Raw genomic sequence first — 27,996 nt, forward strand, 5'->3', positions numbered from 1 at the left:
TCACAAGTGTCTTCTGAGCCTGGGGGTGGAGGGAGGTTGGGGCGGGGGCGTGCTAGGAAGCTGATATGTTATTTCTCCCAGGAAAACAGCTGCATTTTCAGATTTGCGGGGACAGGGAGAGACTGAGCAAGGAAGAGGTTGAAGTCCAGGTCATCCCGGCCAGCTTCACGGTGCACTTGCCTAAGAGAGTGTGCATGTCACTTGGAATAAGTTTGATGAACGCTCTCCAGACGCTAGCAAGGGAAGGGAGAGGGCCCCGGAATAGGCGGCTGGACGCAGAACCTGGGGAGGAAAACAGAAGGTGCAGAGAAGAGTTCTCTGAACACAGCGGGAGAGTGGAAAGTGGAGAGCGCCCGGTCCGCAAGAGGCCACAGGGTGGCGCTAGAAGCCCTTGCGCCGCGGCGTTTGCTCCCGGCCTGGGTCTTCGAGGGCCCCGGAGCGCGGTTCGCAACCCTGCGAGGATGTGCCTTCGGTCTTAAGGTCCCCAATCCAAGCCAGCCAGCTGGGGCACCAGAACCGGGTAGGGCCAAACAGAGCAGGACTGGCATCGATCGCCGTCCTGACAAGTGCATCGATTTCTAAGAGGAGAAATTAATAGGTCTCTTAGCCCTTCGGACGCGGGAGTTGCCCGCGGGTAGAGCTGGGAACCTTCGGCCCTTGGTATTTGTGAACATGGGAAGTCCCAGGATCCCAGCATTCAGGCCATCAAAGGGCAGGTCTCGCTCATTGGCCTTCCAGGCTGCAAGTCTGTAAGTCTCATGCTTAAGAGAGGGAGCAGGTCGGTACTGGGAGTGAGCAGTGAAGGAGTCCTAGTGGCAGGTACCTTTCTGCGCCAGGCCCCAGCACAAATAGTCCCCCAAGTGCCTCCGAAAGAGTATACATACAGAGACCCACCAACCATCCCGAGTTCTTAAAAGTAACCAAACGAAGGCGGAATCTCTTCTCATAGGGATTTGAGCCAGAACCAAGGGACTTGGCAGGGACACACCCCGTACCAAGGGCTTATGGTCAAAGTGGCCTCGGGAGGCTGGGAAGGGCTGCGAGAGGCGAAGGTCTGAGATCTTCAGGTTCCACAAGGGAGTCCGACCTGTCCAGGCTGCGGGCTGTTACCCTCTAGGGTGTCAAAACACCTGTTGGACTCCAGAACCTCCGCTCCTCAGACCAGGGCGCCCAGTCACTGCTCCAGGTCTGCAGCCAGCCGAGGCGGTGCCAGAGGTGGGAGAGAGACGCCGCCAAGATTCGGGAGCTCAGTTCTTGGCCCCCAACCCCTTCGGAATTTGGCCTTATTTCCCCCAACACATCTACCCCCCACCTCCCTCAGTTGACAGGCTAAATATTTTTACATGACTTTGTGGGAGGGGCGGAGAGAAGGGAGATGTCGGCACAAACCAATCCGTTTCTGGAAAGGGCGGGAGCTGGGCGAGGTCCCTGCGTTCCTGCCCCAGGAGCTGCGCCACCGGAGGCTGGAAGTCTGTATGCCCAGGAGGTCCGCGGAGTCTCGGGGTGGAGTCCTGCGCGCCTCCGGACCCTCCCGGGGCTTCCGCTCCGCCTCCCTCGGGACTGTCCAGCCCCTGGACCCTCGTGTTCTGAATCCTGGGTCAATTTCTCCTTCTGGAGGCCTCTCTGAGGCTCTCCTGCTCCTGACTTCATCTCTCTCTGTTCCAGCCCTTGTCTGTGGATCACACCGAAGCTGTGTCCAACTGCCTGGCACAGGCTTTGTTTCCTCTGGTCCGAAATTCTTTTCTATCTCCTGCTGTCTCTACTTGAGATTTCCAATCCCTTTGCCCCTGTGCCTCACCCCCCGCCCCGCCCACCACCCACCCCCGACTCTGGAACCTGGGTCTGCATCCCATGAGACCCTTTCCCCCTGGAGGACACCTGGAGGACACTCGGGGCAGAGATGGTGGCCGTGCCTGCTCTGTGGCCCTGGGGAGTACACTTGCTTATGAGCCTGCTGTCCTTGGGATCTGGCCTGGACACACTAGAGGGTGAGTCCCCAGCAACGTCTTTCCAACCCCCATCTCCCTCCAAGAACACATCTACTTAGTTTGTTTTGGTTTTTCCTGACAGGGTTCTATCTGTGTAGCCCTGGCTGTCCTGGAACTCGCTCTGTAGACTAGGCTGGCCTTTAGAGATCCACCTGCCCCTGCTGGGACTAAAGGCGTGTGCCACCACCTCTGGCTTCTATTTAGTCTTTATTGGAACTTGAAGGCTAGGATTAGCCCTCAAAAGGACTTTTCACCAGAAAAAAAACAAAAAAACTGTTAGATGAAGCGTTTTTTTCTCTCAGCTCCCTAAGAGTTAAGGAGTCGGAAATGGAATGAACAGGTGTTCTCCAACCCATTGCTGTTTGTGAAACTGCGATCCCGGTAAAGTCTGAGTTTGAACTGAAATGAGACTGTGAGAATTAGGGGTCTTTTCTAGGACCACTGAATGATAAGGGGCAGGCTGGGACCAACAGCTGAACACCAGGCGTCATTAAGCAACTTGACCTATTGTGTGGATAGGAGGCTGAGGCTGGAGAGGCAGCCCCTGGGCAGGTCTTGAACTCTAGCACCCCAGGCTTTAGTCCTGTTCCCCTCCCCCGGGGGTTCACCCACTGTGGGCAGAAGGGTTGCCTGAGAGAGGACTCTGTCCTGTGTCTCAGTGCTGTTCCCCACACACATTTCCCACCAAGGGCGTCCAGGAAGTGTGAGCAGGACCATGTAGACCAAACTGCCCTCAGAGGCTTGCCAGGGGCTACGTGGGAAACAGAAGCAGCCCAAGAGGAACGGTTAAGGGCACCCCTCCCTCATCTAGCCTGCCTGTGTCCTCCACACAGGGAGAGCTTGGGAACTCAGCACTCTGGAAGTGTGAAGGGTCTTAAGATGCTCTTCTAAGTGGGACTTCCAAAACCCGAGGCAGGGGCTCCCTTTCCTATACAGATAATGCAGATGGACCGGGGCAAGGTGCCCTCTGAAAGGGGCCAATCACAGAAGATTTGCAGTGCGTGCTGATCCACCTGAGCACCCTACCCCTGCCCCTTCTGTGCTGAGAGACACAGCACAGTAGATGCCAGGCAAGAGCACAGTTGTCACAATAAAGCAGCGAGCCCGGGACTTAGTGTTCATTCCCGGAGCACAGCTGTTGTTTCCCAGTGAAGCTCTGCCTGGAGCTTGTCCTGAGGAAAGGCAGGAGTTAACCTGCAGAGGTCTTGGATTTGTTTTTCCAATGTCTCGCATTAGGGGAGCTCTGGAGAGGCTAAGGCATGATGGGAAGTGGGCGCCTGAGGGAACCCCCCCACCTGCCTCAAAGAGCCTAATTGGCTTTCACGGAGGGAAGAGAAGTGTTTTTCCTTCTCATCCTTTTTGTGTGTGTACCTGCCTTGCCTAGTGTGTGCATAAGCATGGGGGGGGGGGGGTGCACACGCGCACACATCCAACAGCTAGACAGTCAAGCATGGACCACAGAGAGAAGGCACAGGGAGCTAGGCTTTCCTGTCCCCCAACCCATCCCAATTGTCCCTGACAAGCCCTGAGCCGGGGACAGGGCTGGCCTGTATGGGAGAATGTGGGGCATGGTGCCGATGTGTGATATTTCTAGAGGGCCAGATGAGGAGAGAGGAAACAGCCCTGGGTGTTAAACGGAAGCATTCAGATGCATGTCTTCTATGAAGACCTGCAGGCTCTCCCTAGGAGCAAGTGGAGCCAAGCATCCAGCCCCTATAGGGAAATTAGCCTGCGGGCCTTGAGCACAGAAAGGCGAAGGGACTGGGTCCCAAAGGAAAGGGTAGGTTTGGGATCCAGATGTTCATGGCCCATAGTCCCTGGGTGCCCAGAAGTTCCAGTCCTGAGCTGGGTACCATGGTAGATGCACACTTAGAACCAGGGCTTTGAAGAGCGTGGTGGAAATGTAAGCAGCCCTGCTGGACAGCACCACTGTTACGTGTGTATTCATTCCCACGACTCGCTGCTGAACTCAGGGTATTTTCTCCTAAAGGGGTAGTGGTGCAGAGCCAGAGAGCTATGGAAAGAACACCAGGCCCCAGGATTGTAGGCCAAAGACCTAAGGAGCCTTTCTTCTGGGTTTGAGGCTGGAGAGATGAATAGGGACTAGCTTGTCCCAGAATATCAGGGTGAGGTAATCAGATGAGGACTTTGGCAAGGAGGAACTATGGAATGTCCCTTCAAAAGCAAAAAAGAGTTAGGTACCAGGGGGCTGGCTCCCTGAGGACAGAGACAGAAGCTCAGTGCTCAGTAATCACTCACTCAGTACTCACTCATACTCAGTACTCACTCAGTACTCACTCACTCAGTACTCAGTACTCACTCAGTACTCAGTACTCACTTCTTCCCAGGCACAGTGTACATTCACACTCTCACCAAACATTCACTGAGCACCAATTTTGCATCAGGCCCTCTATGTGAACTAGGATATAGCAGTGAGTTAAACAAAAATTCCTGCCCTCATGAGGCTTGCAATAAGCAAAATAAATAAGCAAATTATACGTAGGTTAGTTGGGCACTAAAGGGAAACTGGGTGTGGTACACAGACTCAGGAGACAGAGGCAGAAGGACAGAGTTCCAGGCTTCCGCAGCTAAACAGTAAGATCCTATCTCAAAACACCATGGACTGGGGATGTAGTTCAACGATATGGTGTTTGTCTAACCAGCACTGAGCCCAGGAAAAGGGCAGGGGGAGAGCGGTTTAGCAAGGTAGTGGGAGAAGTCTTCGCTGAGGTGACTTTAGAAGGTGGGGGAGCCATGTAAGGGCAAGTGTTCCATTTACAGGGATAAAAGGCACAAAGACCCTAAGTCAGGAGTCTGACTGGCATGTTTGGGAGGAGGCAGCTCTTCGTTAGAGCACAGCTTGGTACCCGTCCATTCTGTGCCCTCCTGCCAGTGTGGTGCCGGGACAGGGCTCTTGGTCTGCACTGCACTCACTGTCCTGCCCACGTGTGCCCACAGTGTGCCCCAGCCTGGATATCCGCTCTGAGGTGACCGAGCTTCGTCGGCTGGAGAACTGCAGCGTGGTGGAGGGCCACCTCCAGATTCTTCTCATGTTTGCTGCCACTGGAGAGGACTTCAGAGGCCTCAGCTTCCCACGCCTTACGCAGGTCACGGACTACCTGCTGTTGTTCCGAGTCTACGGCCTGGAGAGCCTTCGAGACCTCTTCCCCAACCTTGCCGTGATCCGAGGGGCACGCCTCTTCCTGGGCTATGCCCTCATCATCTTCGAGATGCCCCACCTACGGGACGTTGGGCTGCCGTCGCTCGGGGCCGTGCTGCGTGGGGCTGTGCGTGTGGAGAAGAACCAGGAACTCTGTCACCTCTCCACCATCGACTGGGGCCTGCTGCAGCCTGCGCCTGGCGCCAACCACATTGTGGGTAACAAGCTGGGCGACGAGTGTGCTGACGTGTGCCCTGGTGTGCTGGGTGCTGCTGGTGAACCCTGCGCAAGAACCACCTTCAGTGGGCACACTGACTACAGGTGCTGGACCTCCAGCCACTGTCAGAGAGGTGGGCATTGCACGGAACATGGCGGTAGCCACAGGGAGGCTGGGCTGTCCCACCCGATAGATACTGTTTGGTTTTTGAGCCGACAAATAATGTAGCCCAAGCTGGCCTGAAACTTGACACGTGGCTGAGGTTGGCCTTGAACACCTAATTCTTCTGTCTCTCTTTCCTAAGCGCTGGGATTACAGGTCTATGCCTGGCTTGCTACCATTGTTTTTAAATCGTTACCCTTCCTATGGGACAGGTACCTCATTATCCCATTTTACAGGAAAGGAAACTGATGTTCAGAGAAGTGAAATAATTGATGTGGCATCAGGCAGGCATAGAGTAGGTGAGGAGGGGGTTTGGGAAGAGGGGGCAGACACAAGTGGATAGAAGTCAGCCCAAGAAACTGTCCCCAAGGATGCAGCCCGGCGACCTGGGTTGACCTCTGATCACTAGCCAGGCTCACCTGGCATCTCCGCCTCTGCTGGGCAATGATAGGGCGTGGGGAGGAGCCTGCACAGCATCAGAGCAGAGCCAGGGTCATGGTATCAGTCCGGCACTCCCAGGAAAAGTGGTCTCAGCCCATGTGATTAAGGGGGGAGCTGGTGGCAGTGAAACAGAGAGATGAGGTATTGAGGGCAGAAAGGAGGGGGACCGGATGGAGAGCCTTGGGCAGGCAAGGCAAGCATGTGACCTAGGAAGTACATTCACGGAGGCAGAAGGAATGCAGAGGAGAAAATGGGGGAAATAAGACCTTCCAGAGGCCAGGAGCAGATCTGGGGGTCCCTAGCCCAGCCAGGAGCCTTTCTCATACTGCTCAAGGTCTGTGCCCTCACCTCTAGCCTCAACTCCGGGCAGGAGAATAACCAGATCCCTGCTGTATCAGCAGTGAGCTGCCTCCCTGTTGCCTGTAAACACAGCTGCTACATGCCCTCTCAATTTGTGTACCATGTCAACAGGCCCTGGCTGGACCCACCTTGCCCTGGCCTAGCTGATCAGGAGTGGCCAGCTGGTTCCCCTTGGCACCGTACCAAGTCACCACGGGACAGCCTAGACAGGACAGCAGGGCTGCAGAGCAGCAAGCCTGATGGATAAGGTCACTGCTCCAACCTGAGTTCTGAGACTCTCTTTTTTCTTTTTTCCTGGGAGAGGGTCTCTCCGTGTAGCTTGGGCTGGACTGGAATGCACTTTGTAGACCAGGCTAGCCTCAGGCTCACAGAGATCCATCAGCTTCTGCCTCCCAAGTGCTGGGATCGCAACACAGGCCAGCTTGAGTTCTGATACTCTCAAGGTGGAGCACCGAGAGAGGCCTCCTGCTTGCCTTCCAGCATCCATGATGGAAGGAAACAGTCAGTAGTGTAATCTGAATCCAGAGATACCTAGGGCCGAGAAGGTCATCTCAAGATGGGGTGGGCCAGGGTGGGAAAAGGGCATCATTGAGGGGTTGCCGAGGGGCAGGTAAGGTCTCACAGCCCTCTGCCCGCAGTGTGTCCCTGCCCCGGTGGGCTGGCCTGCACAGCAGGCGGTGAGTGCTGCCACAGTGAATGTCTGGGGGGCTGCAGCCAGCCTGAAGACTCCCGTGCCTGTGTAGCTTGCCGCCACCTCTACTTCCAAGGAGCCTGCCTCCGGGCCTGCCCTCTGGGCACCTACCAGTATGAGTCCTGGCGCTGTGTCACCGCTGAGGTCTGTGCTCATCTGCGGGAGGTGCCTGGCCGCACCGCCACCTTCGGCATCTACCAGGGCAGCTGCCTGGCTCAGTGCCCTCCAGGCTTCACCCGTAACGGCAGCAGGTGAGGGGCATACCCTTGGGGTTGTCGGGGGGCCCTAAGCAGTTTCATCGGACCACGGCTGAGGCTCTCTGCTTGTACCGCCAGCATTTTCTGCCGCAAGTGTGAGGGACTGTGCCCCAAAGAGTGCAAGGTTGGCACAAAGACCATTGACTCTGTCCAAGCCACACAGGACCTGGTGGGCTGCACCCACGTGGAGGGGAGCCTCATCCTCAACCTTCGCCAAGGCTGTCAGTACTCTTCCTGAGCACACCCTCCCTCCTAACTGTAGTTCATGCATGTGGCTTCCCCTCATCCGGGGTCCTATCCCTCTGTCCCTCCAGCTCCCTACCCTGTGGACCCGTCACCTTCCCTGGCCCTGCTCCAGTCCTATATTCCTCATCCCCAGACAACCTGGAGCCAGAGCTTCAACGCAACCTGGGGCTGGTGGAGACCATCACCGGCTTCCTCAAAATCAAGCACTCGTTTGCACTCGTGTCCCTGGGCTTTTTCAAGAACCTCAAACTAATCCGGGGAGATTCCATGGTGGATGGGTAAGGGGTCAGAATCAGGCTGACCAGCCCCCTTTTCCTCAACCTTCTTGGAAGAATGGGGAAGGGAATGGGTTCTGAATCAGTTTGCTAGGTTCCTTGACTTCTCTGGCCCTCGGGTTTCCCATCTGTAAAATGAAGCTTGTGCTCCGGGATTGTGGTTTGCTACCTCTGCTGTTATGTGTGGAGTGCTGTCTATGTGTTCAGTGACTAGAACCCAGTACATGCGGCACTAGTTTCCTGCTGTTCCTGAACGGTGGGCCGTGATTGCGTCACCTGATCAGTTTGGTGGCCGAGTGAACCTGACGGGGGTGTATAAACCATCCTTACCACCCAGCAACCAAGGCCTGCTCACAAAGTAGCCAGTGTTCTTCAAAATGAAAAGAAGTTTAAATTGCCATCACTCAAGTGGTCCCCTGTGGCTTCCTCTGTCTCCTGGCATGTTATCGTGCCCCCCTAGGGGTACCCATACCCAAACTGGCCAGGCATAGCTTCTGTGTCCCCACAGACAGTGCTGTTAAATATGAGATCGGAAGGAGGGAAGAGACAGACAAACTGCTGGCCTGGCTTCACTGGCGAGTTCAGCAGAGGGAGGGTGGGTGAATTTCAGGATGTCACATTCCTGGTCAGTGGCACAGAGAGGGTGCTCCTGAACCCCCTTTGTGGATGTGAATGGACTACAGATTATACCTGTGCCCAGAGCAGCCTCTGCAGGGGAGCCCATGAGCCAGCCTCTCTCCTGCCCCAGCCCCTGCCACTTTGCACAGCGAGGCACCTGGCTTTCTCCAGGAACTACACTCTCTATGTGCTGGACAACCAGAACCTGCAACAGCTGGGGTCCTGGGTGGCCGTGGGGCTCACCATTCCTGTGGGCAAAATGTACTTCGCCTTCAATCCACGCCTCTGCTTGGAGCACATATACCAACTGGAGGAGGTGACCGGGACCAGAGGCCGACAGAGCAAAGCTGAGATCAACCCCCGCACCAATGGAGATCGAGCTGCCTGTAAGGCCCCGCCCAACCCGAAGAGTGCGCGCAGGGCAACAGACACGCGCACACGCACACGCACACATACACACGCACTGAAACACTGAGGGGGTCACCCAAGGGGCTGAGCAGCCGTGGTGTCAGCACGAGCCTGTGGCAGGCGTGCTTAGAGCGGACGCTTTCCTTTTGCCCTGCCCAGGTCAGACTCGCACTCTGCGCTTTGTGTTCAACCTGACTGAGGCCGACCGCATCCTGCTGCGCTGGGAACGCTATGAGCCACTGGAGGCCCGAGACCTGCTCAGCTTCATCGTCTATTACAAGGAGTCGTGAGTAGAGAGTGGTGCCAGACGGAGGACCCTATTTTTTTTTTCTTTCTTTCTTTCTTTGAGACAGGGTCTCACTATGTAAACTAGCTTCCAACTGTCAAAGATTCTCCTGCCTGGATCCCAGCCTCCAAGAATGCTGGGATTCCAGGCCTGCGTGCTGTGTAGAGTCCAATTATTTTCAAGACCAAAAGAGGTGAGAGCATGGCCCAGCTGGGTTATGGACAGCCTGAAAGCTAGGACCCCCCCAGGCAGATCCAAGCTGGATCTGCCTCACCTTCTCTGGTCCTCCATGCCTCAGTTTCCCCTCAACAAATGAAATGAAGAGGACTGCCAGGGTTTCCAAGAGCCCAGAAGATCATTTTGCTAGAAAAGCTTGGCTAATTAAGCTTCAATTCACTGTGCTAACGTTTTCTGCTGACCACATACTCTTGCCCCAGCAGCGGTTTGGGAAGTACCCACTAATCTGGCCACTTTTATGAGCATTTTTTATCAACATTTCATTAAAGCCTGAAGCGGGAGAAGAGCAGGGACCAACCTTCCTTCCTCCTTCTTCCCTTTCTTCCTCCTCCTCCTCCTCCTCCTCCTCCTCCTCCTTCTCTCTCTCTCTCTCTCTCTCTCTCTCTCTCTCTCTCTCTCTCTCTCTCTTTCTAAAATAAGACAGTGTCTCATGACGTAGCCCCGGCTGTCCCAGAGCTTTCTATAGACCAGGCTGGCCTTGAACTCACAGAGATCCACCTGCCTCTGCCTCCAAGTGCTGGGATTAAAGGCGTGCGCCACCGGTGCCCGGCCCTTTCTTTCTCTGAGCAGGGTCTTAAATATCCTGGCTGGTCTCAAACTCTTTGAACTTCTCCTCTTGCTTTTGACCCCCAAGCACTGCACACCACACCCTGCTTATGTGGTGCCGAGGATCAAACTCAGGGCGTTGTGAATGTTAGTCAGACGCTGCGCCAACTAAGCTACACTCCAGCCCAGAATGGGCCATTTCTTTGGGGAGAGTGGATTGATTTTAGCAAGAGAGGTACCACAAGCAGGACTTCTCTCAAACCGAGTCTAAGATTCAGCAGGAGGTGTCCCAGCAAAGCTTTTAGCACAATCATATGAACAGAATGAAGGAGGCTAAGACAAGAGAATCCTAAATTCAAGGCCTGCACGATCCGCCTAGTAAGATCTTGTCTCAAAACAAAAAACAGAAGGACTGGATATGGAGCTCAGGGGCGGGATGCTTGCCTAGCATGAGAGGCCCTGGTTCCATGCCCAGAACCAGGGCAAGAGAGCCCCTTAGAAGAGAGAAATGGACTTTTGATGGGTGGGAGCGGGGAGTAAGAAGTGCTTGCCTTGGTAGACAGGGTCTGGACCACCCATGCTGGAGGGACTTCCTGCAAATTCAAATTGAGAGGTTTTACTGCAGCACCAGCTCAGGCTCTGGCTGGAATCCGGTAGAGAGCCCACAGAAGCAGCGTGCTCAACTGGCCCAGGCTCCCCTAGGTCTCACTAGCAGGAGACTGTCTAATGTGGGGGGAATGGAGAGTGTGTTATATACAGATTCCCACGCTTCACCCTGACAGTCTGAAGGTTAATGTCAGGCAAGGTCTAAGAACTGTAGTTGATGTTTTTACTCTTTTTTTTTAAAGAAGAATATTCTTTCTTTTTTTTAATTTAATTTTATTTTATGTGCATTAGAATGAAGGTGTCAGATCCCCTGGGACTGGAGTTACAGATGGTCGTAAACCACCATGTGGGTTCTGGGAATTGAACCCGGGTCCTCTGGAAGGGCGTTTTTACTCTTTTTTTTTTTTTTTTTTTTTTGTTTTGTTTTGTTTTTCGAGACAGGGTTTCTCTGTGTAGCTTTGCGCCTTTCCTGGAACTCGCTTTGGAGACCAGGCTGGCCTCGAACTCACAGAGATCCGCCTGGCTCTGCCTCCCGAGTGCTGGGATTAAAGGCGTGCGCCACCACCGCCCGGCTCGTTTTTACTCTTTAGGGGCCCACCACCCAGCTCCCATCTAAATACACAGAGACTTATTCTTGCTTATGAATGCCTGACCTTAGCTTGGCTTGTTTCTAGCCAGTTTTTCCAACTTAAATTATCCTGTTTCTCTTTAACTACGTTTTGCCTCTGGGCTTTTTACCTTTCTTTATTCTAAATATCTTTCTTCCCTTCTTACTTTATGACTGACTGTGTGGCTGTGTGGCTGTGTGGCTGGTGGCTGTGTGGCTGTGTGGCTGTGTGGCTGTGTGGCTGGTGGCTGTGGCTGGTGGCTGGCCCCTGGCGTCCTCGTCTCCTTCTCCTTGTCTCGCTCCTGGCTCACTTCCCTAGATTTCTCCTCCTGTTTATTCTTTCTGCCCACCAGCCCACTTATTTCTCTCTCCTGCCCAGCTATTGGCTGTTCAGCTCTTTGTTAGAACAAGCAGGTGTTTCAGACAGGCACAGTAACACAGCCTCGCAGAGTTAAACAAGTGCAACATAAAAGAACGCAACCCATCTTTGCATCATTAAACAAATGTTCCACAGCATAAACAAATATAACACATCTTCAGCTAATATTCTACAACAGTGAACCTGCATTTCTAACAAGCTCCCAACTGAAGCTGAGACTGACGAGTCATGGGACGCACTTCAAGGAGTTACTGACATGGGCAGCAGTGTGAATTCCTCCCACCTATGTTCATGCAGGTCACAACCTACATAACGATGCACAGCTGCCTCTAGGCGCTAAGAGCAGAGAATCTTAGGGTTCTTGAGGAAGACCCCACCAACAGCATCACTGCTTTATTGTATGACTATCACGTTGCTCCCTCAGGGGCAGACACTGAGAATCTTGGTCCAATTCTGGTTTTGAGCCAGACCTCCTCGGTGTGTCCTATCTCATGAGGCACCTGCCCTCATGGTGCCCACTCTGTAACCCCATACCGGCTCCTGGACCATCCTGCCTCTGAGTTCCATCAAGAACAGGCCCTTTGAGCCGGGCCTCAAGCGTCTCTTCATCTCACTCCACCTACCTCATTTCTGTCCATGGGGCCAGCGAGATGGCTCAGTGGCTAGGGTGGGGTTTGCTGCACAAGCTTGAGGAACTTGAGGTTAGGTCCCTAGAACTCACATAAAAGCCAGGAGTGCCTCTGTAACACCAGCACTGGAGGGCAGAGATGGTGAGCCAGGGGCTCGCTGGCCAGGCAGCTTAGCACAAAGAGAGAGCGCCAGGTTTAGTGAGAGACCCCATCTCAAAATATAAGGTAGAGAGTGATTGGGGAAGACATTTCAGCATCAACCCCCAGTCTCCACACATCTGCACCAGTACACCAGTGAGGAGATCCCCACATATACACCATCACACACACATACACACACACATGCACACGCACGTGCACACACACACACAGAGTTTTTGTCCCTGGCTCAGCATAATTCCACCCCTCTGCCTCCCATCAAAGAAACAACAGATATGAACATGGATGCGATGCCTCATGGTACCCCAAAACCTGCTGATGTCCTCCACACAGTCCTGATTCTCTTTGATCAGGAGCCACCCCTCCTTGTATCCCTAAAACCTATGGCATCTCTCCAAGGCCTCCCTCTGGTCTAGCCCCCAAAGTCTGCCTCAATTATTCCCTTAAGGCAGTGGGTGTTGGCTTTGGAGATCTACTTTTAAGACGTGAGAGCTAGCCTGGTGTGGTGGCGCATATCTTTAATCCCAACACTCGGGAGGCACAGGCAGGTGGATCTCTGAGTTCAAGGCTTGCCTGGTCTACATATTCTAGGACAGAATGAAAGCTAGGAACCCACTGCTGGAAAGCTGTTTCTAGAAACACAAACACATGCAGAGCTGTGCCTGTCGTCTGGGAGGCTCTCAGGCTTGCAAAGTCAGTTCAGGGACCTTGGCTAAGACACTCTGCTCATTGGAGTGGTGGTGCAGGCAGGCCTGTGATCGAGGCAAACACTCAATGAGACCAAAGCAGAAGGAGGGCCAGTTCAAGACTAGACTGGGCTACTTGGAAATACTCTCTAAAACAGAACAAAACAAAACAAAAGCAGATTGTTCCGCCCTCAGCAAGAGAGTGCTCTCCCAGTCCTGGCTCCAGGGAAACTCCCTAGAGATGAGAATGAGCTGCTTGCTTGCCTGCACCCACTTTCTAGGTTTTGTTTTAATACAGTTCAAACCTTTTTTTTGGCTATTCTCATTAGGACAAAAGCTCAATAATCCCTGCTAAGGATGAGAGGTATTTCCTTACAGTTTGTAAGGTGTGGCAGGATCATAAGCCCCACAGGGTAGGTGTGTCCACATGCAGAGTGGGGAAATGGCTATGACAGTCCTGCGTAGTGGGGGAGGGTTGGTTAGAGCCCAGAGATGGGTATCCCCCAGCAGTGGGGATGGGGTATCCAGTCCATTCCAGAATGCCACAGAACACGTGGGTCCAGATGCATGTGGAACCCAGAGCTGGAACCTGTTGGATGTGGAACTACCCCTCAGCCGCACCCAGGAGCCAGGAGTGACCCTAGCCCCCCTCAAGCCCTGGACACAGTACGCCGTGTTTGTGCGGGCCATCACGCTGACCACCGCCGAGGACAGCCCCCATCAAGGAGCCCAGAGCCCCATTGTCTACCTTCGAACATTGCCTGCAGGTGAGCTGAGGGCTCCGGAATGAGATGCCTGAATCTCCTAGTGAGGAAGGCACACGGGTGCCAGACACAGAGAGGCTGGGGAGCCCTAGAGGACAGGAGGTCCGATTCTTCGGCACTACAAAGAAGTCTCTGAACCTTGGGGGAGGCTGGGGTTGGACTTGCAATGGCTGAGTGAACTCAAAGGCCTGTGAAGGATTTGGAGAACTAAAACCTGAATTCTGCTCTCCTGTATGACAATATTGCCTCCCCAGGGTTAGGGCCACGGCACAGTTGGGAGAGTGCTTGCCTCCCGTGAATGAAGCCCTCAGTTTCATCCACCCTAGTTTCTGGAACAGAGAAAGGACAGGATGATTTCTAGGGAAGGAGGGCTGAAAGTCACAGATAGATCCCTCCGGAAAAGGAGGGTGGATCCAAAGAGAGGGGCTCATTATCACGCAGTGTTTGGGAGGGGCCCCACCTCTGAGCGTCACCTTCTTCACAATCATAGCACCCACCGTGCCCCAAGATGTCATCTCCACGTCCAACTCCTCTTCACACCTACTGGTGCGCTGGAAGCCGCCGGTCCAGCGCAACGGAAATATCACCTACTACCTGGTGCTGTGGCAGCGGCTAGCCGAGGACGGGGACCTCTACATCAATGACTACTGCCACCGCGGTGCGCTGGGGGTGCCTCGGGCCGGGGGTACTCAGCAGTGGCGGGTGGACCACTGTCCTGACCTCTCTCTTCTCCACCATGGCCACAGGTCTGCGGCTGCCCAGCAGCAGCCACGACGCCCGCTTCGACCGCGAAGACCCGGCGCTGGAGGCTGAGCCTGAGCAAGGCTGCTGTCCCTGCCAACACTCACCTCCTGGGCAGGCCCTGCCCGCACTGGAGGCGCAAGAGGTCACGTTCCAGAAAAAGTTTGAAAACTTCCTACACCATGCCATCACCATCCCGAAGTGCGAACCTGGTGGGGAGGGCCTGGGGGGCGGTAGCTGGAGAGGGTGGGACTCTGTGAGCGGGGCCTGTTATGGGGTGGGCCTGGCCTTGGTATGGTGGGCGGATTTGGAGGCGGGGCGCAGTGGCAGAGCGCACTGGAGCTGAGAGGTCCCCTGGCTTCCCCAGGTCTCCATGGAAAGTAACATCCATTAACAAGAGCCCCCAAAGGTGAGCTGGGACGGGAGCGGGCGGGGGGTGGGGGTGGGGGGCGGGGACGAGGCTCTGGGAACAGGCCTGCTGGCTCTGACCCATCCCATTTCCAGGGACTCGGAGAGGCACCGCCGGGAAGCTGGGCCTCTCAGACTAGGGAACAACAGTTCGGATTTTGAGATTCAAGAGGACAAGGTTCCCCGGGAGCGAGCGGTGCTGAGCGGCTTGAGGCACTTCACAGAATACAGGATTGACATCCACGCCTGCAACCACGCGGCGCACACGGTGGGCTGTAGTGCTGCCACCTTCGTCTTTGCCCGCACCATGCCACATAGTAGGTGCCCCCTCACGCCGTGCACCCCCACTACTGACTCCAAGAACTGCCCGGTCAGTGCTCTGTAACCAGCAGGTGTACCCTCCCACTAATCTCAGAGCCTCGCTCTGTTCCCCGTTCCCAGTTCCCACGATTGTGGGACTTCTCCAAACTTCCCAGTGTGGCCCCAGTGTAGCCTGGGTTCGAACGTGATACAAGAGGAACTGCTTGTGGCCTATTTGCCAGATGCCTCCTCCTGCAGGAGAGGCCGATGGCATCCCAGGGAAGGTGGCCTGGAAGGCAGCTGGCAGGAGCAGCGTCATCTTGCATTGGCTTGAGCCGCCTGACCCCAACGGGCTCATCCTCAAGTATGAAATCAAGTACCGCCGCCTGGGAGAGGTATGTACCCAGGCACCCTATCCCAGTCTGGGTCCGCACCGCCACTCCCTTCCCAGCCTGCTGTCTGTCCTGCCTGCAGGAGGCCACAGTGCTTTGTGTGTCCCGGCTTCGATATGCCAAAGTTGGTGGGGTCCAGCTGGCTCTGCTGCCCCCGGGAAACTACTCTGCTAAAGTCCGGGCCACCTCACTGGCTGGCAATGGCTCCTGGACAGACGGTGTTGCCTTCTACATCACTGGTCCAGGTAAGACAGACTCGCTTCCCTGTCTGCCCAACTGGCCTCTGCCTCCCGTCAGCCCTGCCCATCACCTTTCTCCAGTGTTGCCAGAGAAGCAGCTTCCACCCTAACCTGTCCATTCTTCTTCCCACCCTCCACCACCAGAGGAAGAGGATGCTGGGGGGCTGCGCATCCTCCTCACCGCCACCCCTGTGGGGTTCATGCTGCTCATCATGCTTGCTGCCCTGGGTTTCTTCTACAGCAAGAAGAGGTGATGACAAGTCCCACATACCCCCCCCCCCGCTTCTCCCCCTCAGCCATCTCACAGGGACAGCACACTCGGAGGGTAGTAGTTTAGACAACAGAAAGGACTTCCTTAAAGACAGTAACTCTTGCCCTGGAAGGCATAGAGGAGGCGTACCTCTTAGCCAGGGTGACAGTTCATCTTTGTTCACCTGGAAATGTTTTGTATCCTGAGAAACGCCTTGGTGTGGGCACATGGGGACTACTGGTCACCATACCATTAGCTCAAGCTGAGAAAAAAAAAAAATGAAGTTGGTCTGCTATGACTAGAGGAAACAACCCTAGGATGTGCCTCTACAGACGTCACCAAATCCGTCTGGGGCTGAGCACAAGAGGGCCCACTGAGAGAGGACCCCCTCTATCTACCCCTGGCTCCACCTATTCCCAGCCTATTTGATCCCAGGACTAGGACCACGGGCAGCTTGGAAATGCTGGGGCGTTCATTTCCCCTTATCTACTGCCTCCCATTGCAGAAACCGCACGCTGTACACGTCTGTGAACCCCGAGTATTTCAGTGCTTCCCACAGTAAGTCCAGGGGCACGGTGGCATGGGAAAGGGGGCGGGAGCAGGAGAGCAGAGCTCCAGGGGCCTTCTTGGAGAAGGTGGCTTTGAGAACAGAGCACTTCAGAAGGGAAGTCCAAGGGCTCTGTGTCTGTATTTCAGAAGGGCGCCTGAAATGACCTTGTAGCCTTCGGTGAAGAAACATTGCCTTAATTTGATGGTCTGGGGGTGATGGCTTGGAAGATGGTTCAGTGGGTAAAGGTGCTTGCTCCAAAGCATGAGTACCCAAGTCTGAATACCCAGCACCCACATAAAAAGCTTGGTATCACTGTGCATGCCTGTAACCCCAGCATTGGTTGTAGAGACAGGCAAGGATCCCCCAGCCTAGTCAAAGCATAGAGCTTCCAGTTCCATGGGAGACCCTGTACCAGTGCAATAACTCAGCAGATACACCTGCACACCCACATACATCACACACACACACACACACACACACACACACACACACACACACACACACACTTAAACAAAAGAACAACTGAAAGCTGAGGAGGTGATTCACTATTAAAATGTTTGCCACAGCAGTTAAGAGCACCGGCTGCTCTTGCAGAGGACCTGGGTCCTGTTCCTAGCACCCACAGGGCGGCTCACAGTTGTCTGTAATTAAGGTTTCAAAAATCCTATGCCTTCTTCTGGCTTCAAGGACACCAGGCACACATGTGGCACATGGACATATATATAGGCAAAAAACCTATACACTTAGAAATAATGTATAAGAATATAATAATTAAAATATTCTCCACACAAGGGTGAGGCCTCCAAATTGTTCGGGTCCTCAGAAATCTTCATAGATGCTACATGGGCATAGTGGCCCACAGGTAATTCCAGCCTCAGAAGGTGGAGACAGGGATCCCCAGAGCAAACTGGCTAGGACTAGGCATATTGGTGAGCTCTGGTTTTGGTTAAGAGTCCCTGCCTCAGTGAACAAGGTAGAAGAGCAATTGGCAATGATTTCTGACATCAACCTGTGGTCTCCACATGTCCTTACCTGTGTACACACAAACACATACACACACACACACACACACACACACACACACACACACCATGCACACACGAAAAAAGAACAACTGCCCTAATTTGAAAACAACTACCAGGAAGCCGGCATAAAGTTGACACTGATATGAATCTATAGTGACCTAAATGTTGAAGCATGAACGATCTTTAGAAAAGTAGTTCTCTTTTCACATTAAAGTTGGATAGTAGCTTTAAGGGGGAAAAAAGCGTCAAGAGGCAGGTGAAGGCAGGACAGAGAGAGACGCTCCTACCTCCTGACATGTGTCTCCTCTCAGTGTATGTCCCTGATGAGTGGGAGGTGCCTCGGGAGCAAATATCCATCATCCGGGAGCTGGGCCAAGGCTCTTTCGGGATGGTCTACGAGGGGCTGGCCCGAGGGCTTGAAGGTGGGAAGGAGTCTACACCTGTAGCCCTGAAGACAGTTAATGAGCTGGCCAGCGCACGGGAGCGAGTGGAGTTCCTCAAGGAAGCATCTGTCATGAAGGCATTCAAGTGCCACCATGTGGTAAGGTGTAGGGTAAAGGTTATGTGGGAAGAGGAAAGGGTCTGAAATGAGGTCAGGGTTGGGACTGCAGTTACAATTCTAACAGGAACAGAGTCAAATCTAGAGCTGAGATCAGTCAAGGTCGGGGCACAGTATTGGGTGTGCAGAGAGTTATTAGGGTCTTGATTGGAATCAAGATCAGAGCTGGGCCAAGTTCATGGTTGTGATGATAACCAGATGTGATCAGGGTTAAGAGTTGAAGTCAGGGTAACTTTTAAGGTCAGGATTAGGACTGCCGTTGTGGCAGGGGTGAGGGTTAGGATAGGCCTCTGAGTCAGATTATGATCACAGAAGGTCGGGGTTTTGACCACGTGGATCAAAGAGAGGTCTGCGACAAAGATCTTTGTCATCCCAGGTTCGTCTCCTGGGTGTGGTGTCTCAGGGCCAGCCAGCTTTGGTCATCATGGAGTTAATGACCCGTGGGGACCTCAAGAGCCATCTCCGATCTCTGAGACCCGAGGCAGAGGTTGGAACAAGGAAGATCCTGAGCCATATGAGTCTGGGGAATTCGGAAAGAGGTTGGGCATCGTGTGGGTGAGGGGCAGTCCTTCACCAGCCCCTCTCTTGCCTGTAGAACAACCCTGGCCTCCCGGAGCCAGCACTCAGTGACATGATACAGATGGCTGGCGAGATTGCAGATGGCATGGCCTACCTTGCTGCCAACAAGTTTGTGCACCGGGACCTGGCAGCCCGCAACTGCATGGTGTCCCAGGACTTCACCGTCAAAATTGGTGGTACAGCGGGACCCGGGGGGGGGGGGGGGGGGGGATGAGGGAAGCCTGAAGGTAGAGAGTCTTTGCCGAAGCTAGCCATAGGAGACCAGGCCTGACTCACAGGCTTGACAGGCAAGCTCGCCAGTCCCGATCTCAGTCTCCATGTCCAAGAGCAGGGATGACCTCCGGGATCCCTTGAGCTCACGTATTCCAGGACGCTTAGAGACTAGAGGTGGATAGGTTTGGGGACTGTCTTCCGGGGGAACTGGTGCATGACTCTCATGCCCCTAAACTCTTACTTTGCAGACTTTGGGATGACCCGGGATGTGTATGAGACAGACTATTACCGCAAGGGTGGGAAAGGGGCTACTGCCTGTGCGCTGGATGGCCCCTGAGTCCCTCAAAGATGGAATCTTCACCACTCACTCAGATGTCTGGTAGGGCCTGACAGGAGCAGAGGGTTCCAGGGATGTGCCAGTGGCATCTGGGAAGGGCTTGGGACACTTCCTGGCTGGGGCTGCTGAGCAGCCGGAAGGGTGCTGGATTTAGGCTGTCCGTCATGTGCTCCAGGTCCTTCGGTGTGGTGCTCTGGGAGATTGTGACCTTGGCTGAACAACCATACCAGGGTCTGTCAAATGAGCAGGTGCTCAAATTTGTCATGGACGGCGGCGTACTAGAGGAACTGGAGGACTGTCCCCTTCAGCTGTGAGTGGTCCCTGCTGCCCCCACCCTTCTTCATCTCTGCTCCGTGCTCACCACCCTGGATTCCGACCCAACTCTTCTGAAGCTTCTACTCACTGACTCCCGGGTCTCTAGTTGTTTGTTTGTTTTTGTTTTTTGGTAGACCAGGCTGGCCTCAAACTCAGAGATTCTCCTGCCCGTCTCCTGAGTGCTGGAATCAAAGGTGTGTGCCACCACTGCCCAGCTACTCCCAGTTTTTGGGGGTTTTTTTTTGTTGTTGTTTTGTGGTTGTTGTTGTTTTGTTTCTCAAGACAGGGTTTTTCTGTGTAGCCCTGGCTGTCCTGGATCTTGCTCTGTAGACCAGGCTGGCCCCGAACTCACAGAGATCCGCCTGCCTCTGCCTCCCGAGGGCTGGGATTAAAGGCGTGCGCCATCACCGCCCGGCTTTACTCCCAGTTCTTAACTCAGCTCCGTTCCTCATGTATTCTTTCCCCTCTGGTCCCTTCCTTCCACCAACGGATACTCCTGGCGTGGGAGGCAGAGCTGCATCTAACCCCACCTCACCCTCACCAGACAGGAGCTGATGAGACTTTGCTGGCAGCGCAGTCCACGCCTGCGTCCCACCTTCGTCCACATCCTGGATCGCATACAGGATGAGCTTCGGCCCTCTTTCCGACTCCGTTCCTTCTACTACAGCCCAGAGTGCCAGCGGGGCCAGGCCTCCTTGCTGCCTACTGAGACAGAACCTGACTCCCCACCAACCTCAAATGGAGCTCCAGACTACAGGCCCCCAAATGGGGACCCAGGACACTGAGAGTTACCCATTCCCCACCTGACTGGCCTCCCATGGGCAGAGAAGACAGAACCCACCCCTTATAGCCATGCGTTCACCTCTCACCCTGAGTCTCCCTCAGGCAGGTCAAGAATTAGCCCGGCACTAGCAGAGAACAGGAGCCAGAGAGCGAGGCGACTGAACGGACTCACAGAGCTAGCCTGTGGGAAAGCATGAGAGCCCACAGCAGGAGAGGTCTGCTCAGACCAGGGCAACAGTCCTGCCCTCAGAGTGAGACACTGTCCAGACTGAGGAAGCTAGTCCACCGGAGGCAGAGACACCCCCTCCAAATCTGGGGGTTTCATCAACCGTTTGAAAGCAAATGAGTGGCCAGAGGCAGGCCTGGAGATCGCTCTACTCACTTGGGGGCCTGGAGACAAGTATCCATATCGCTGCCTCCTCTTCCCTCTGTGTCCATCACCTCTCCTGTGCCCCACAGACCAGGACAAAGCTGGAACCCTAGGACCCTGAGCAAGTGGGTTCCCACTGGTCCTCACTTCTCCCCCACCCCGCTCTGCCCAGGGACCCCAAGCTTGGTGCCCCTCACTCTCTTGCCTCAAGGGCATCATCCCTTGATGCACGGTCGCCCCCCTTTCCAGTTGTCTCCCGGATTGCTAGCCCTGGCTACTAAGGCCACGCAAGCCTCACCTTCCTCTCTCCCATCTCCCACCCCAGCCCTCCAGGAAAGACTGGGAGACACAATAAATACTGAGGTCTGTTTGTACTCTGGCCCCAGACAGCCTATCTCTCCATGGACAGCGTCAACTCTGGTAGACTTCCTCTCTCCTGAAGGTGGCAATACAGGATAAACACACTGCTATGAAACGTCACCTCCATGAGGACCCCAGCAGCCAGGATTGCCACAAAAGTGACACAGAACAATCTTGTCATTATGGGACTCTCATGGTCAGAAGTGGCTGAGGCCCTAGGGAACCCTCTGTATCCGGCCTCTCAGAATCAACCAGTCCTCACCCCCCAACCCACCCAATCTACATTTTGTCCATCGCTGTATCTGACCAATAGGCCGGCTTCCAGAAGCTCACAGGATGGACTTGGAGTGGCCAGAACATGGAGTAGAGAGGGGCCCTGATGACACTACCTGCCCCTACTAGTGCCCTAGCCAAGGCAGGGGACACACACCTGAGCAGGGTCTATGGCAGGCTCCCTCCCTCCTTCTGGGAGCCCAGCATGTCAGCTTCTGTCCTGTATGCCTTTGAAGGATGCTAAAGTTGCACAGGGAGTCAGTCCAGGCTTTTATGTCAAAACTCGGGACTCAAAGCTTTTTAGCACCCTGCACCCAGGCTGATGCACCGCACCCCCATCCACTGAGCAGGCTTGCACGCAGTCCTGCAGCATCTAGGGAAGCCACAGAACCATCAAGACAGGACCTGAGTGGGGCAGGTGATGAGCTGTGTGAAGCCATATCTGGTTCCATAGATATCCTGTTTCCTTGAGACTCTAGTTCCCCCGGGGTACCGAGTTGGGGGTGCTGACTCCCAACCCTTGCCTGGCATTGTGACTGAAGCAACACTGACCCCTAATGGTTGCTACCAGAACTGCATCTATCTTGGTTATATAGTGAGCTCTGGTCCAGCCTGAGCTACAGAGCAAGCCTGTCTTACAAGCAACGAAACAAACAAACAAGTAAATAGCCAACCAACCTGGACCCGGAACCTGCACACTCACACAGCACACAGATACATAGCAGTATCCATCAGCCCCTCCCACGCACGCTCCCAACCTCCTGTGCTGGACAGCACATGCTCAGGATGCCATGGCGACCTGGAAGCCGGGAAAGTGCAGGAAAACAGTAGAAAAATAGATGCTGGTCTGCACTTTGGGGCTCCACCTACGATGAAAGAGGATAGCCCCCCCAGAGGGACAAGCTCTGTTGTTCGAGTCCTGAAAAGCAGTGAATTTAACAGGTAGGAAGAGCTGAAGATTGAACTCCAGTGGGGATTCCCCAACTATGCAGGAGGCGTTATGGAGGGAAAGCATGCCTTCCTTCTCAGAGACAACAGGAGACCTGATAGGTGGGCCTTGGAGGGAGGTGTAGAAAGAAGGGTAGACAATCCAAATAGAATAAAAAGGCAACTTCTTGGCTCTCTACCAGCTTTCAAATTCAGACAACTCACAAGTAAGTGACCAGCTGCTAGCCAGCAAAATGGTAGCAGACATGGTGGAGACAGAATCATGCCCTCTAGACTGTCTCTGTGGCTTTGCCACAGGTCCCCAACCTGTCCAGAAGTGTGCTGGCCATGTGTCTTTTTAGGGGTAGGGAGGAGTCCAACAGGAAGAAAACTCAGGGACCCAAGGAAACAGTAGAGGCACTTGAGTGGTCCTTGGTGGAGTAGTGGTCCTTGGTGGAGTAGTGGTCCTTGGTGGAGTAGTGGTCCTTGGTGGAGTAGTGGTCCTTGGTGGAGTAGTGGTCCTTGGTGGAGTAGTGGTCCTTGGAGTAGTGGTCCTTGGAGTAGTGGTCCTAGGTGATCGATCCTAGGTGGAGTAGTGGTCCTTGATGGAGTAGTGGTCCTAGGTGATCGATCCTAGGTGGAGTAGTGGTCCTAGGTAGAAGCAGAACCAAGACGTACCCTGGCACAGGCAGGGTGCGAGGTACCTGGGGACCCCAGAGTGTTTAAAGAAGCGAGCTTGAAGGTCATTAGAATACTTGTCCATGAGAGTCTGGCCTCCAGTGGTGCCCATTAGCAAGAAGAGTGAGACTTTTGGCCTACTCATTTCCAGAGATATGGAGAGCAGAGGGCCCATCCAGACCTGTCCTCTCAGGGTGTGTTAGGCCTGTGTCCTCAAGCAAAACTAGACCAGAGGAAGGTCAGGTCAGAGCTGAAGGCAGAGAGAACAGAGACAGCTGAGACTCAAAAATTAGAGTGACAGATGGGAAGAAATCCAGGGGCTTGGGGCCAGAGAGATGACTCAGCAGTTAAAAACACTTGTTTCTCTTCCGGAGGACCCAGGTTCAATTCCCTGCACTCACACCAGACAGTTCACAACCAGCTGTAACTCTATTAATCCAGGTAATCTAATTAACTCCAGGTAGTCCGACATCCTCTTCTGGCCTCAGCAGGCACCTGCACATATATGGTACCCATAACATACACTCAGGCACATAACAATACACATAAAATAAAATTAATAAACTGTAGCAGGCTTTCTCGGGCCGCCAGCTCCCAAATCATGACACAGAGACTTACTATTAGTTGTGAATGCTTGACCCTAGTTTATGCTCATCTCTAGCTAGCTTTTATAACTTATTTTAACCTGTTTCTCTATGTTTCCACTTTGCCTCGGGGCTTTTTACCTTTCTTTCATTCTGTATGTCCTTCCTGCTTCCCCCATGTCTGGCTGGCTAGTGGCTGCCTGGCCGGCCCCTGGAGTCTCCCTCTCTTTCTCCCTCATAGATTTCTCCTCCTACTTATTTTCTCTGCCCTCCAGCCCCACCTATCCCTCTACTGCCTAGCTATTGGCTGTTCAGCTTTTTATTAGACCAATCAGGTGCCTTAGGCAGGCAAGGTTAAACAAATGTAACACATCTTTAGATAGTTAAACAAATGCAATGTAAACAAATGTAACACATCTTTACATAGTTCAACTAATATTCCACAACAATATTTTTTTTAATCCAGAAGCCATGAAGAAGGGTCCAGAAAGGTTGAAACAAAAGGAGCAGACCTGACCACAGGGTCAGACAGGAAGTGAAGCTGGTGGAGGTTCCAACCTCCAAAAGCCAGTTTGAGGGGGACATCAACTGATATGGAAGCAGGAGGGCTGAGGCAGCACTGTGGTGATTTTACAGGGTGGGAAGCCCAGGCCTGACATGAGATCATGGATGACATGTGCTTTGTAAGCTCTGGAGCACCATGGCCATCATTTGTTCACTATGGCATCATTTGAAAAAATGCTACAGAAGTGCACACAAAGACATGAAAAAATGGCCACAGTGAGCTGCAAAATGAGTTTTCTGCATTTACAGGTGCAAACTCAGGAAGCTCTTGTGAATGTGAATACATGTCTGAGTAATAGGACTATTCGTGAATTACATCTTCGCTCTGCTGGCCTGTGTTCTCTCTCTCTCTCTCTCTCTCTCTCTCTCTCTCTCTCTCTCTCTCTCTCTCTCTCTCTCTCTCAAGAATATGCATCATTTATAGAGTGAAAAGCAAAGAGTTTGCTTTTAAATGAACAATCTCCAGAGGCTCACATGGGCAATGGCAAGGCTACTGGACTGACTTTGCTCCCGTTACCTGCTTTCCTACCATGTACTACGGGGTTGGCTCACACACTTTCTCCAAGGACATTTTTTTCTTCCTGTGACATGGGCAAAAGTAGAATTTCTTGGATTCAGGAGTAGCAGTGTGACTTTGTAACCCTGTGATGTCTTCCAGCTGGAGAGAGAGAGACAGGTGGAGGGAGGCACTACAAAGAAGACAGTTTCTAGGGGTTCCCAGCAGTGAGTTGACAGCCAGATATGGCCTCCCACTCCTCATTACACACACGCCATACCTAGTCTAGTCTCCTTTTCCATCCCTTCCGTGGCCCTCTTCTCACCCTCTCCGCACATGCACGAATGGACATTATACCCCTTGAAGCTCCCATCCAAATTCTCCCCACTGTGGCCCCATTCAGAACCACACCCCAGATGCTCCTCTCCACCTACCCACAGTATCTCACACTAGCGAACAACATTCTGTGTCCAAAGTGTATTTGTTTGTACCTATTTTTCAGAAAGACTACATCAGTGGTCTGAGAACCAGAAGGACTAGCCTGATCACACAGATCACACAGCAGATGATGAAGATCCAGCCCACTCTGCCCTTGAGATCCGAGAGGGAGAGGCATTGCCCTCTCTGCTTCCTCACGCCCCAGCCTTGTCTCTAAACTGTGCCTCCCCGGCCTCTAGACTCTGGCATTGAAGCCTCCCCCATCCCACCGCAATGGGCCCTTTCCAGGGTAATGAGATGCCCCGCTTCACACAGATGCTACCTTCAACCCAGCCAAGAGCTTCCTGTCTTCACTTTGCACAGTGCTGGCCATCCCCAGGCCTGGCTCGCATCCCGTGAGACTTCCTCCACACCTGCCCCTTCCCTCCCCACAGCGTTGGTCTTCAGTAAATCTCTGAACCTGCGCTGGAGTGTCCTGTGTGACTGTGAGGAGTCCCCTTAGGAAAACAGAAGCCGTCCTAGGCGATTCCCTGGAGTGCAGTGGAATCGCAGTGATATGAAGGATTGACTTTAGTGCTGTGAAGCTGAGAGAGAAAAAAAAAAAAAAAAAACAGTTGTGGGAAGAATCTTCTAGCTCAGGCTGCGTGGTGGAAGGGAGGATGGGACTGTCAGGGGAGGGGCTGCTCACAGGTTGGAGCAGGAAGCAGCTCGAAGCAAGTATCCCTACAGCTCCCCCTGTTGGTGGAACTTAAGAGAGACCCAGATGGCAAAAGAGTCTTCACGGTGTTGCTCACGTTTTACAGACGGGGAACTGGGCCTAAGGGGATCGAAATCGACTTGCTCAGAGACCCCAGCTGTCACTCATAAGTCTGCTGACACCTATCCCTTGCCTATGAGGTGCCGGCAGAGTGCTGTGGGACAGGGGGCCATGAGTCTGTGGGAATGAATGTCTGTACTGTCCCAGCACCAAACAGCCTCGAGCACATAGTGCCATGCTGAACTCCAGCCTCCGGCAGATCCTGAAAAAAAAATCACAGAGACGGGACAGGGCCAGCCCTGCCCCAGGAGCCCACTGTCTCCTAGGAGAGACGTGGGGACAAATAATGGGGGAGGGGGCCGCAGTGCATGGTGTGGCTATAGAGGAGCCAAGTGTTGCAGGAGGGAAAGGGTAGGGCAGAACTCAATGTTCAGCACGCCCGCTAGCCGGCCGCTACAGCTCCCCAGCGCCAAGGAGTGGATGGGCAGCGGCTCCAGCTTCCGGTCTGGAGCCTCCTGACTCACTTGCATGCGGTCCCAAAGAGGTCCTGTTCGGACTCTCCGCCCTCCTCAGGTGTCAGGACACCCATCTCTGCCTCCTGCTGGCTGTGAGGGCTACTGCACCCCTGTAAGTCACCCCTCAACTGTGGCCTCCTCTCTGAAACCTGTCTTGACTTCCACCCATCTAGTAATTTCATCCCTGAGCAAAGGACTACTCCTTGGACCCTTTTGGCCTTACCCCCATGCTTCTAGCTCAGTTGTCACCCTAAAATATCTGTATTTATTGACGTTTGTACACACCTCTACCCTCATGTGTCTCCTGTATCTTTTATCCCACATGACCAGTATTTTATAGGCGCTGGATGAATTCATAGAAAAAAATTTAAAAACAGCTGAGGCCAACTTAAGCCAAATCTTAAACATACGCACCAGAATACCAGAACAATTCATGGTCACTTACTGTGCCATTTAGCACATCTTCCAATTGAAAGTCTACCTCACAACTCACTGAGAGGTATCAGACCCAAGACATCTTTCAGGGCTTCCTGCGGCATCTTTGAGGTCAGCCTCCCGGGCTGCAGCAGAGAATCTGCAGGTGACTGCTATGATTTAGAACCAAGTTTACACTCTGGGTCGTGCTAGCGAGAAAGTAGGAGCCCTTGAGTCTCTCATCCTCCTGGCCTTCCAGCTCTACCCTGGGTCTTGCAAACGCGGGCTGCCCTGGCCACCAGATTCTTCTGTGGACTTAGCACCAGAGTCCCTCAGAGTATATGGAAATTCCTCTCATTCTCCAAGGAACCTACCAGGATCTTCTGTATGTCTCTACTGGTCTCCCATCACCCTCAGGTCACTCTCAAGTAATAAAGAATCTCTCTATCACTCTCTCCAGACTCAGAATCCTTGGCTCTCTTTTTGATTGCTCTCCACCCCTCCAGACACTGGCTCCAGCAGCAACCATGCGGGCCTCCACGCACAGGAGCTCCAGCTGCTCCAGCCTCTTGCAGGACATCCCCTCGGTTCCTACCCTAGGCCCAGACCCCACCTTCCCATGGCTTCCAGCAAATCAGGTCTACGGGAACTTCCAGCAGCAAAGCCTCTCAGAAGGGAGAAGAAGGAAAGAGGAGTGACTGGTGAGATGGTTTAATGGTTAAGAGCACTGGCGGCTCTTCCAGAAGCCCCGGGTTCAATTCCCAGCACCCACATGACATCTCACAACCTCTGTAACTCCAGTTCCAGGGGATCCGACACCCTCACACAGACACACAGGCAGGCAAAACACCAGTGCACATAAAATAAAAATTAAAAATTTTTAAAAAGAAGGAAAAGGAGAGGAAGAACTGACGGGCTGGTGCCATGGATGAAAATGACCACCTGCCTTCCGGCCCACGCACGGACAGACCCAAGCCAGCACTGAGCCCTCAGGCCATCTCTGCTCATGCCTTTTTCTTCGTTTTGTTTTTCCAGACGGTGTAACTCTGGCTGACCTGGAACTTACTGTGTAGTTCAGGTTGTCCTGGATCCTGGGGTGACCCTCCTGCCCCAGCCTCCCAGGTACTGGGATGGCAAACAGACACTAATTGTGGTTGTCGGCTTGACCACATCTGGAGTCAACTAAAACCCAAGCAGCTGGGCACCT

The 27,996-nt window shown here is 53.6% G+C and overlaps 1 protein-coding gene across 1 annotated transcript; it reads left to right on the forward strand.

Annotated features, from left to right (window-relative positions):
• Positions 1-1,278: 1,278 nt before the first annotated feature.
• Positions 1,279-21,157, forward strand: Insrr (insulin receptor related receptor). The gene is given in 23 exon segments (XM_052730999.1): positions 1,279-1,988; positions 4,947-5,498; positions 6,967-7,270; positions 7,355-7,497; positions 7,656-7,800; positions 8,587-8,801; positions 8,983-9,109; positions 13,487-13,725; positions 14,213-14,380; positions 14,469-14,664; positions 14,831-14,872; positions 14,968-15,188; positions 15,430-15,566; positions 15,646-15,808; positions 15,947-16,052; positions 16,558-16,610; positions 17,939-18,168; positions 18,563-18,673; positions 18,782-18,941; positions 19,227-19,276; positions 19,278-19,357; positions 19,491-19,625; positions 20,175-21,157. Coding segments are annotated over 23 exon segments (3,906 nt in total). The 5' UTR covers positions 1,279-1,900; the 3' UTR covers positions 20,416-21,157.
• Positions 21,158-27,996: the final 6,839 nt, after the last annotated feature.

The sequence above is a fragment of the Peromyscus californicus genome, unplaced genomic scaffold (assembly GCF_007827085.1).
Source record: "Peromyscus californicus insignis strain IS unplaced genomic scaffold, ASM782708v3 Scaffold_9__1_contigs__length_137607984, whole genome shotgun sequence".
NCBI classification, from domain to species: Eukaryota; Metazoa; Chordata; class Mammalia; order Rodentia; family Cricetidae; genus Peromyscus; species Peromyscus californicus.